General features: G+C 44.0%; 1 protein-coding gene across 1 annotated transcript; it reads right to left on the bottom strand.

Annotated features, from left to right (window-relative positions):
- Nucleotides 1–8740: 8740 nt before the first annotated feature.
- PV05_09286 (uncharacterized protein) lies at nucleotides 8741–8903 on the bottom strand (the record flags this gene model as incomplete). Its single annotated transcript, XM_013458870.1, has 1 exon — nucleotides 8741–8903. A coding segment is annotated over one exon (162 nt), but the record flags the coding sequence as incomplete, so codon positions are not given.
- Nucleotides 8904–12765: the final 3862 nt, after the last annotated feature.

Here is a 12765-nt window from a genome sequence, read left to right as displayed (position 1 = left end):
GAACTACGTCGATAGTACTGTCCCTTTAAGTAAAGGTGATAGTGTGAAAAGATATCTCTATGGGCCGGTCTAGTCGCAAAACTCCTACGCTATTGACTACCTTATCTTTACCGGGAATATACTCGATACCTAGAGAGTGCAGCTCGACCAGGTGACACTAAGCTATCGACGAGAACTGCCCTTGCCTAATTAGGTTATACGAAGGGTATCGCTAAGGAAATAGGGTAACCTCAGCATCGAGAGTCGCGGGGCGGCTAGGGATACTCTCCGAACCGCCCTACACAACTACGACCCGGACAAATTCGGACCTACGCCAAATCCTTTGCCCCTGCACAGCGTAATCGATACCCTCCTAGCGGGTTTGCCCCAATGTTCTTATATATGCGCGCGGGTAGTCTACTACTACGACGACAAGATCCGCTGCGGCGTAGCCTTAGTACCAACCCGACGGTTAAGCATCACCATTTCGAGCCTCGCCACCAACGACTATATTTTAGAGCTATTCCAAACTCACCAGTCCCACCAGCGACCCACTAAAGGTTGCTCCAATATAGATAGATATACACGGACACAGATATCAATTTTATAAGTCCTCGATCGAATGCCACCCACCATAATCGTCCACCTTGCCGACAATCTTAAGGTAACCCGGCACCGTCAACCTTCCGACCCGTTCATACCATTAACGCTAAGCTACATAGACCGCCACCGTCAGTACACCAAGATATCGTACTATGCTCAGGGTGCCATTTTTCAGGCGGGTCGCGGTCGAGGTTCACACTTTTTCGCGGTCTAGAGGGTTGATAGGGCGTTCGTACTCTACGATGGTATATTTCCTAAGGGGAAGGTACGGGAAATCCAACACTAGTGGGACTTTACTAATCAAACGGCTCGGTTATATACTATCTTCTATCGCGTCCATACTTGAAAGGGAAGGATAGATCGATACCCGTTAAGGGACGGAACAAGTTATGTTGGCTATCATCATTCACGGTACCATAGTACTATCCTATCTAATTTGACCGCATTTCCTCCTAGGCGGCCCTAATCCGATCATTATAACTCTTTTAAGCAGAGGTAATTAATCTAACGATCGACTGTAATTCTCTTCCATCGACTATCCCATCAACCATATAACCTATAATACGTCGAGGCTTTTTGCTCTATTGCTTATAGGTCTTCTTCTTATCTGCCTAGTTCTTATCGGCCTTATTCTTGCCTGCCTTATTCTTTCCTACCTTATTCTTGCCTACCTTGGCCTTCTTAACCTCAATCTTCCTAGCCTTGGGCTCAATCGTTCTTACTCCCATTACACGAATTCATGCTGTCAACCATTCCAACGTCCTATATTTCAAGTGTATCGAAGGATTATATTAGATCTTGTAATGTCGCGAGGGACCTTACTTACGCTTTCGGTAGGTTTTCCTACCTATATACCTATTAGCCTCCACCCTAGGGGATAACGAGCCATGATTACTTCGTAAGATATCCTTCATACTGATTTCGTGGGTTGCCGCGGAGCTAATTATACAGAAATAAATAACAAAGTAGCTTCCCTATACCAGTATAGCAGCACCCCTAAACTTTTGAAAGGCTTAGCGCAGCGTCGCGTAGGCCGCCCACCCAACCACTTAATCACCACAAACAAAAGAAATACAACAATGATCGCAATTTCACTCTCCTTCCCTCCTTCCTTAGTCCATCAGATCCTTCATCCCTTTATCTCACGACCACATCACGATGGCAAAGAAAGAACAGTGTCCGTAGTGTCCTAAACCCTTGTACACTCGAAATTTAAGTCGTTATATCCAACGCAAATACCTAGAAATCCTAAAACGTTAATTCAAGGGCCAACGCCTAAGGTACCGATCATATCGACGTAGTTTTGTTAAGAGCCAGCTAAGCAGATATATTAAGCAATATCACGAGCACGTCCATCCAAGCCAAGATATTATCTACGAGCTTAAGGTCGACAGTTAGAATGCTAGCTCCAAGCGCGCGGCGTCCACCACTATCAAGCCTACCTTTACGGGTAACTATCTCCAACTTTGTCGGGCCGCGCAAAAACGGGTATATCGCTAACTACGTAACCTACAACGGACTATTAGTAATGGTAGCGGTAACCGACTCTCGCGAGAACTACCCCTCTATCGACTAGCCATAAAAAAGGCCTTCCTCCCTACATATATCCCTTATAGCGAAAAGGTGATATAGGCGATAACACCGAAAAACTTCGATATAGAGGCACGTAGTTACGACCTAGTGTACACGTCCGACAAGAACGCGTATACGCTACTTAAGAATAGTACGCCGATAATCCCTATACTGATTCCAAAGGACCTGGCTACCTATGCACTACACCTACTCCAACTAAATGACTACCTCGACTATCTTAGCACTAAGCTAAACATCGACGTCCACACCTACGAAAGAGCGGCCGAAGGCGATAACGACGTCCTGCCCGAGCCTATGATTGGCTCAGAGGCTATCGAACTTTTCCGTGCCGATTCGGAGATGCCCTTAAATTTCCTGAACCTCCACTATTTTAAAGCGAACCCTTAGCCCTAGTATTTCGCCCAAGAGTCCAACTATCAGGTGATAAAGGTGGTGACGGGGAGCCAAGGCGCCGAGAAAGAGGTGGATTCCGAATCTAAGGATCTATCTAGCTACGAGGGGTTTCAGATCTACGAGAAGAAAGGGGTTTTTTCTATGCCGCACATAGACCATCACGGGGTTATCACCGTTATTACCTACGACGAAGGGGAAAAGCTTTAGCTGACGTAGCCGCACCTCGAGGATAATGAGATCGCGGCATAGGCAGAATCCGAACAGCTCTGTCCGAACTAATGTCCCATAGCAATCCTCCTACGTCCGGGAGATACACTCGTAATCCCGCTGAGTCGCATCCACGCGCCATATTCGCTCACTAACGTCCTGATAACTAGCACTATACATTAGGACACCAGGAACCTAGTCCAGACCATAAGGCAGTCGCTGCTCGAGCTTCGACACCCGTCCACCACGAACGAAGATCCGGCCAAAGAGTTTGTCGGCAAAGCTAGTGTCCTCGCGACCCTCTAGCAGGAACGACGGCGGCCGTAGGATTGGGGCTCATCTAAGGACCAGGCCAAGTACAGCAGATTATTGGAGATATGTTTTCTTACGCGCACGGTTAGTCCGGACCACTAACGTTTATATCAGAAGTACAAAAAAGAGTTGGCGCGATATAACTACAAGAACGTCTATTCCACTAGCAGTTACCCTTGCCGCGCGTTGAGTATTGCATATAAACCTAGCATCTACCACGGAACAAAAGAGGACAAGGGTAAAGGGCAAGGGAAGGCAAGGGCATATCGTAATTCAGTGGTTAACCACGATACCGTTATATAGAGAGACTTAACTCGAATATTTAGAGAGTAACAGAGGGAACAACTTAAAGTTCATTTACTCTAGTGTATTGATAAACATAACACCTTAATATATTACGTCGAACCTTTCTGAAAAAGCAGCATAGCAGGACCATCTTCCCGCTCGACAGTCTTCCCGCTCGACAGTCTTCCCGCTCGACAGTCTTCCCTCTCGTCTTCCCTCTCGACAATCTCCCCTCTCGTCTTCCCTATCAACAATCTTCCCCTCCCAAGTCTACCATATTAATATAATAGGCTCCTTGGCGTGCTTCCCTCCGATTCTGTCCTATTCCGTATACCAATATACCCGAATATTTTCTTAACACACTTACTCGGCAGCCCTAATAGATTGGTACAACTAATGGTACCATTTCTAGTTGAAAGTGTTTCGCGTCCACGAGAAATTTAAAACAACGAGATTTTATACTTAACATCACTACTACACAAATAACCGCCATTTTACTTTAGGGTGTTTACACTTCGACATTCAACCACCTTACTATACCATCATTCCAAGCCTACCAGGTTCTTCCGGCTCGGTCGGCCCAGCAGTTGGCCGGTAATTATTCCTTCATCTTTATACCAATATAGGTCCGAAATTGAGCGGCAAGTTTAACATAGTAATGTTGACATATAAGGATAGTATCCTATCGAAATGCGAACTAACCTAAGCCGCGAGTAGTCAAAGAAGAACGCCCTCTTCGACGACGATAACGATAACTCCAGCACGTCTAGCACGTCCACCAGTGGCTCAAACGTAAGACCTTCGTCGACGTCTCCGGCCATCGAGGCTCGAATCAACCTCAAGTATCAACCACGTATAAATCAGCCGACTTTACTACATCATATACTAAATATCTACCAGGTCGCCATCGATAGGTACTTTCTCCGTCTTCATCCACATCCGCGTCGTCTTTTCACAGTCTTCATCTCTCCGACCCGGCTACCGATAAAGACCCATCTACGGACATAGAATCTAAGACCCTTTCTACTATATCTATTCCACGTAGAAATCCCCGGTCATCTACAACCGCCAAACGTCAAAGTGGAAGGGCCGACGAGACTACTATCTCTCGCAAGAGCAAAAAAAGAACACGCAGAGCGAGTACTAACTCTAAGGAAGAAGCGCCCACCGGGAAACCGATAGGTCCGGGTCGGTATTTAGCACGTCGAGGCCTAGGTCGACCGCATCCGCAAAAAGCGGAAACGCGAAGTCAAAGCCCCCAGGCTAAAAGAGAAGGTATCGAGCAAGCACGCCAAAATTCAACCCATAGAACCAGTGGAAGGCTGGAGAGAAGGCCATAGAAGCCAGCAACGAATCAAGCAGAATGATCAGCACCAACTAAGCATAGAGACTACAATCCATCTAGAAAGACACCGGTAGAATCGACCGAATTACCTCTATTTAGCACATTACCTTATCCATTGCGCGTATCGCTGCATACAGCACCAAGCACGTAGCACTAAGCACGCAGCATCGAGCACGCAGCATCAAGCATACTTACTTTCAAGGGATGCAGTACGCAGTATACAGCACGCTTTCGGTATGCACCCAGTGATATACTTTCAGGGAAATAGATCGGGCAGAAAGTAGGAATTACGTTTCTTAGGGAGGTCCATTTAGCATAAATTGCCATTCAGCAATACTAGTGTTCTTCATTCGGCCCTTCAAGGACGATATTTCCAACTGCTAGAGATAGAGGCGTAAATTACTTATTCGAGGTGTGCCATATACACTTTGCCATAACTAGCCGTACAGTTCTTCTTAATCTTCTTAGATAGCGGGGCCAGGTTCATAAGCGTATCATTATCTTAAGCAATTCTAGCTTTCTTGGAGCTAGACTTTAGGGTAGAGGTCTTCTTAGAGCTTAACTTTAGGGTAGAGGTATTCTTAAAGCTAGACATTAGGATAGAAGTCTTCTTAGAGCTTAACTTTAGGGTAGAGGTCTTCTTGGAGCTGGACTTTAGGGTGGATTTCGCCGTAGCCGTAGCCTATATCGCGTCGCTATCGCTGTCGCTATCGCTATCACTATCGCCGGAGCTAGAGCTAAAGCTAGACATTAGGATAGAAGTCTTCTTAGAGCTTAACTTTAGGGTAGAGATCTTCTTAGAGCTAGACTTTAGGGTAGAAGTCTTCTTAGAGCTTAACTTTAGGGTGGAGGTCTTCTTGGAGCTAGACTTTAGGGTGGATTTCGCCGTAGCCATAGCCTACCTCGCGTCGCTGTCGCTATCGCTATCGCTAGAGCCGAAGCTAGAGCTAGAGCTTATCTCGACAATAGCGCGCTTAGTCTTGTTCACTATTTGGAAGTTAGTTTATATTCAACGGGACAGTGGGATTTTCGTCTCACCAGTGACGGTTATCTTAATATCGCCATTAGGTTCAATAACAGTGGTTAACGTCTTAGTCACTAAAGAGGTACTCTAACCCAGAACTCTTCCCCTAGCAACTTTTACTCCAAGGGAGCCTACCTAAAAAGAGTTTATTAGCAAGGTATTCTATCTCCACTAGACTAGAGAGACAACTTACGACGACCTTAGACTTTCCACCCTTAATGGATTTAGGAACCATAGTGGCGTCACGGTGGAAAAGCTCCTATAAGATAGAAAGAGGCAATCGATATAATAAGAGAAGTAGTGCGAGTAATAGTGGAGGATAGTTGATGGGAGAATATTAATAGGGAGATAGCTATCAAGACAATAGGGTAATCTATAAACGCTGGGTTGATCTAAAGTGATAAGAATGGGTTGATCAAAAGTGGTGAAGACTAGGTTGATCTAAAGTGATGTCCTACTGCCGCACCGTAAACAAATAATCGAATCACGCTTTCAGCATACCGGTATACTGACCCCCAAAATCCTTCCGAATTTCAAGCTCCCAGTATCCTGAAACGCTTCTCTATCGCGACCCATTTCTCAACTTCCCTTGCCTTTCTAGACACTACAACATTGCATTGGGGCCCTAAACGTCCGGCACTATCATTCCACCCTTTTTATCCTTCCTCTTGGTTAGTATATACTTTGCCCTTCTATTTATCGTACCACTAACAGCGTATCAATATAGGGCCTTCGTCGAAAATGTCGGCCTCGCGCTTACCTCTTCCTTTCCTCGTGCCTAAGATCGAATCTAAGAATATCATAATCGAGAAGTAAGCAGCTAGGACAAAAATATACAATCAGGCCTCCTTAGATAGAGCACGATCGATCCTAGAAAGCCAAAAAACACTGCCGTAGCTACCAACGGAGCTATAGATGAACATTTTCCGTCATCTACAGGATGACTTAACTACCCGTCGCGGCGAATAGATGAATTTTGCTGACGGTGCACTCCGCCGGAGGGTCTAGCGCCGCGTAGTACTATCGGATCCGACACTCGGTCGTTGTCTATAGAACAACTATCTCTTTACACTATCTAGCAAAGTCGTGCTATATATATCGCTCTAGGACCTTAATCTCCTTCTAACCGAGGGCCTAGTAAATACGTAGCACGTAATCATCGCCGCCGCGTACTCACCGTCTCGGGCAGGCAAAACTTAGTGTTTAGATACGGTCGACCGGTCCGTGGTCAAGTGGATCAATAGCATCGGCCGACGAGGCTTTTAAGTCCATTTGGCGGTGTCGGATATATCCAATATTGAAAAGTTGGTTGTTAAGTAACTATTCTCTCTAAATTGCGAAATCTAGGTTGACTTTAGCACCTCTAAGTCTCTACCCTACTTCGCCACAGGTAAAGCCCACCACAAGGAGTGCCTCGTCCCGGTGGTATAACGAGCGTACCACCTAGCTCGCAAGCTAGGGTAGGCAGTCCAAGAAGTTAAGCGGTGCTATATCCAGCCTCGGTCTATCTTCACACTCCATGGTTTACAAAGAATGACCTACTTCTATTAGCGCCAAGCTCCTATCGCAATAAAAATAGTCGCCGACCATATTCTACCCGCTCTATTAAACTACGCAGCCGATAAGCGGTCGGCTAGCGGGGTCTATATAGACGTAAAGTATAACTGGCCATCAACTGACGCGTACTGTCGTCCAGCGAAGGGTTTTTAGTAGTACTTCGCCTGCTACGATGAACGTACTATCGGGTACGATACCAACGGTACTAAGCTTCCTACACGGTTAGATCATTATGGTACGGACACGGGAAACAGGGAGAAGAAGCACTAAGAGATCTATTTCTATTGTAGGATCATATCCTTTCGAGTAGATAGCACTTATATTCTAAAGACGTCGATAAATGCTCGGCGCGTCACGCGGCGAGGCTACGCCTATATTTGCATTCTAAGGCACTATCTACAATAGCAAGGCCTTGCGTTCAAGGTGTTTTATTACATTAATCTATCTAAAATAGTATTTCCTTAACCTTCTAGCCTGCTTCCTACCGAGGTCGTTTTCCTCTACGAAATAGAATAAGTCACTATTATCCTAGGGTAACGCCTCGACCGTCTTAACTTACTAGGTATACTAGTATAGTGAATTAGGAGAGGGAAGTATATCGGGGAGTCTACTATATTAGTATAGTGGACCGAGAGAGGGAAGTATATCGAGGAGTCTACTATATTAGTATAGTGGACCAAGAGAGGGAAGCATATCGAGGCGGCCCGGTACTTCTACTATCGTCCCTAAAGCTGGCTTAGTAAGAGGGTCCAAGGAGTGTTTGGGGTTAAGCGGGAATACGTCCCTTACGGGGATCTACAAGGAGACCACTATCTTATATACGGAGCGGGAATATAGATGACTGTTTTGCAATCATTGATCTGAATGAGCCCTATAGTATTCTGGGTAACTAAAATTACACCAAGAGATACACGTTTATCCCTTCGTCCCAAAAGACTTAATGCCTAGCTCGAGGAAATGTGACCTTATCATCTAAATAACTCGTATCTTAAATTCACTAGGCTTATATCATCTAGCTTTGTATTATCCTTATCTTAACTCAAGCCTTCTTAGACTTCTTGCCTTTAGGGGAAAGCTTAGACTTCTTACGACGTTCTTGCTTCTGCTTCTTACGACGTTCTTACTTCTCCTTCTTTAAAGCTGCCGCCTGCTTCGCCTCTAGTTTAACAATACGCTTTTAGGCTTGGGCTGCATTTTCGAAGTAATAATGGATTACCTTCTTAGTCGTAGCAAGCTCCGTAGCAATAGAGTGTTTATCCTTATCAGATAAGGAGTCGGTAGTCTCGTCACTAGTATCACTCTCACTGGTCGCTTCTGCTTCTTCGGAATTAGTGTCGGAGTCGGAGTCGATGTCAACCTTTTCACGACGACGTTTAATATCTACAACTAAAGGCAAAAGATATTAGTCAACACGCTTTCAAAAGGACGGGTCTCTACAGTACCGCTCGCTTTGGTTTTAGCCGAGCCAGTCTTGGACTTATCCGGGGTAGAAGACTTAAGTTTTTGCGTAGTGGGGGACTTGGAGGTAGGAGTCGTAGACTTTATCTTAACGAGAGTAGGAGTCTTAGACTTCATCTTAACGGGAGTGAAAGTCTTAGACTTCATCTTAACGGGAGTGAGAGACTATTATTTAAGTTAGTCGAGATAATCTATAAATAACGCCTAGGACGCACGAACAATATACTTCGCCTTTAACTCGGCGCGAGCCATAGTTAGAGAACTTAATTGATGCTTAGGGGAGCGTATCGTATATTTTGGCGAGAGATAGAAATATATAAACAATTTGGGATCTCCGTGAATTGAGCGGTGGGGTAGGAAACCGAATAGTGAAATACTTGGCAGGGTATACTAGTATGGTAGGCTCACTTTTCGCGTACGCCCAAATTCGCTTACTAGCCAACTATCATTATTCTTCTCTCTCTTCCACTATTAACGGCCATTGCTTTATATCCTAATCATCTCGGCTTCGCGGTCTCGACCGAGATATTACCTAGATATATCCTTTTAAATTCGCGCGCCTCACAGGATTGCTAGTGACGCCCGGAGAGCCGCGGCTACCAGAATACTAGACTCTATAATGGGACAGAACTATAGCGTAGCTTAAAAGCGATAGACAACCTATCTTATACGTTGCAATCTATACTTCAAGGGTTCGCTTTCTAACTATTCTAGTTCCATAATCCGCCTCCTTAAGCACGGGCACTATTAGGCCTGCGCGGACGTAATCCCCTACCGCGACGATACCAAGCATAGCGAACATCAAAGCAAAAGCACGATACCAGGTCACCAGGAGCGAACCAGAAGCGAATGGTTCCCGAACAGGGAAGACGAGGAGACCAGAGCACTAAGCCCAATACGAGACGGGATCGCACAATATACACCGATACTTCCAACACTTATACAGCCGCCGAGGTTAGGCGCCATTTTTAGAGGGATCACGTTTAGTGACGGCGAGGAATCTGAATCTATCGGCACCACGAGAGGATACGACACCTAGCTTTATAATGAGATCGTCCTTAGCGATAAGATGAGATGGGGAGGTCAAACCGATACTGACGAGAAAACGGATACTAATAACGGGACCGATGCTAGGGAAGAGGTGGATTATAGCAGCGAGCAGTCAGTCACCGTAGATTATAAGAATAGAGGAGACATTTCGAGTAACCTATAAGCACGAATTCAAAAAGGGAATCCGGACGGAGAGATCTTACCTAAGTAGCAGATAAAGAATTTGGATCCGACGAGAACTACTTTATACGTCGTGGAGAATATAGGTACAGTTCGTTTAATTTATACAAGAGCTATAGCCTTGTACTATCAAAACTAACTACTCTCTCGACGTACTCCCCTACTCCCAAGTCCTTAACAATATCTGAAGGGCTGTGTATTAACGTGTCTACTGGCCTGGTATAAGGATAGTCGTATTTGACCTAACGGCTAGGGCTTACTTGCTCTTGGAGAGTTTGCCGGCCTTGAAGACTCTACTCTTAGTTCTACTGCTATAGTGGTTGCTAGTTGCCTTGCGTCGTTTATTGATGTCGCTATTAGTGTCGTCGTTAGTGTTATCCCCACGACGCTTACGTTCTTTGGCAGACGATTTCTTAGTGACTGGACGAGCCTGCTTTGTTGCCGCTAGGGTTTTCTTGCTTCGGGTGACCGAGACTCTCTTCGTCTTTATGGTAACGTAAACATTATCCTCGGAGTTATCTGTGTTGTCGGTATCGTCTTCCTCGTCGGAGCTGCTCAGTTCTGTATCTTCGTCCTCTTCGCCACTGTCACAATCTTCCTCGTCGGAGCTACTTAGTTCTATAGATTTGTTATCTTCGCTAGCATCGTCGCCGTTGTCTTTGTTCTTGTCTCGAATGACTTGGTGCCTTTATTAGCGGTCTATTCTACTAGATATAGAGAGAGGGTAGTTATAGGGTACGATAGCCTCCCGCGCTCTCTTCTTCGCCAGGTCCTTATCCTTGCCTTTGAAGCCATCGACGTATCCCTGCGCTAGGATATAAGCCTATCGGATCGAAATCAGTCTTCCGTCACTAAGGCCCATCTATGATCAGAACTCACTACTTCGGCGGCATGCTTAACATCGTCAAGGGATACCTTAGCGGCTTTAGTTATCTTAGGAACCTAAAGACGCCTTTCGGACTTTGAATGATGGGAAGCTTTAAGAATTAGAGGACCGAGAGAAGAACGATGTGTTTAGAAAGAGATACTATATATGCAAAAGAAAAGTTTCGGGGGGTGATAGGAATAATATCAGGTAAACAAAATATAGTAGAGCTGAGCGCTAAGCCTATCAGTATACGTAAGTCCGTTGGTCACGTAGACAATTTAATGTCGAGGGACTTTGGGCAAATCTTGTAGCCTCTATTACTGGAAGCACATTACAACGATCTGTCCAGGGTAGCGAGAGGAGTTTATCGTCACGGAAGGAAGAGTTTAATACGTCTAGTACGATAATTACTCTTGTTTACGGGATACCTCGTAAGGGAGGATATCGCACGATATTTCCTAGCGAGGGGAAGCAATAATGCTAAAGATAATATTCAGGCTAATTTACTTATACAAGTGAAGTTCGGTAGAAAGTAAAGCAGAGAAAGGAGCGAAGGGAAAGAAGAGAACAATAATTAAGGTGGAAGACTATCGAGGAGTCCATCATATTAATATAATAAACTAGGGAGAAGGGGAAGATTATCGAATAGAAAAAGAAGAGGAGGGATATCGAGGAGTCTATTATATTAATATAATGAACTAGGGAGAAGGGGAAGATTATCGAAATATAAAAAGAAAAGAAGGGATATCGAGGAAGGAAGACTATCGAGGAGTCTCTTATATTATAATATAAGATCGACTTTCCTACTAGCCCAGTTTACTAAGGAAGTCTCTAGCATACCCAGTATACTAAGGAAGTCTCTAGTATACCCGGTATACTAAGGAAGTCTCTAGTATACCCGGTATACTAAGGAAGTCTCTGGCATACCCGGTATACTAAGGAAGTCTCTGGCATACCCGGTATACTAAGGAACTCCCTTGTTGTCCGAAATTAATATATTGCGTCGATGTTGAATATCAATCAGACAAGGTTACAAAAGAGTTTAACGGATAGCTAAGCCTTCCTAAAGGCCATTAGAGTCGATAAAAGATCGAAAAACGAGGAGATTTTTCTATTCCCTAAGCCGAGTTATACGGGTAGAGGCGGGTTACCCTGTTTTCTTTATTCTCGATCTCTCGCTTGTAGGTTACGTATATCTATAGGTTAGCGGGTCTTATCTCTTTTCTTTATCGTCTCTATAAATTCGAGGGTTATACTCTTTACTCTTTAACCTTAATTACTAGTATAGCGAGTTCTATAATCGCTACTAAGAAATAAAAGTTATACTGAGTTATCTTAGAACTTAGCGAGAGGAGGAGTAGAGAGGTGGCAACCCACCTCAAAACTATAGCACAATAACGAGAAGTCGTACGATTATACAATTACCTACGTTCGATAGCGCTGGATAAGCTAAGTATAGTGCACCCATCCCTTTCGAAATTATCGACGGTGGACGCGAATAACACAAAAGGTGCACTACCTAGGTACACCACCTAAAATCGAAGAAGACCGGCCCCCCCGATTGGCCGCCCCACCTAGGTACACTACATAATCCTCGCCGCCTCTTAGCTAGGGTTAAACATTAAATCTATTAATATATATAAATTTATTAATTATATAAATAATTTAATATTAAAGAACTTTAAATAAATTTTATAGCCTTTATTATAATTATTTATTTAAAGTAATAAAAGAAGTTTATTATTATAAAAGAAAAAGTTTAATATATTTAATATAATAATTACTTTTATTTATTAAAAAAAAATATTATATAATACTTTTTAATAAAAGAAAATAATAATATTAAAGATAATATTTAAACTAATTTACTTATATAAGTAAAGTTTAATAAAAAGTAAAGTAAAGAAAAAA

The sequence above is a fragment of the Exophiala xenobiotica genome (genome assembly GCF_000835505.1).
Source record: "Exophiala xenobiotica strain CBS 118157 unplaced genomic scaffold supercont1.5, whole genome shotgun sequence".
Classification (NCBI taxonomy): domain Eukaryota; kingdom Fungi; phylum Ascomycota; class Eurotiomycetes; order Chaetothyriales; family Herpotrichiellaceae; genus Exophiala; species Exophiala xenobiotica.
The sequence above is the reverse complement of the archived record's forward strand: the minus strand, read 5'-3'. Positions and strand labels throughout refer to the sequence as shown.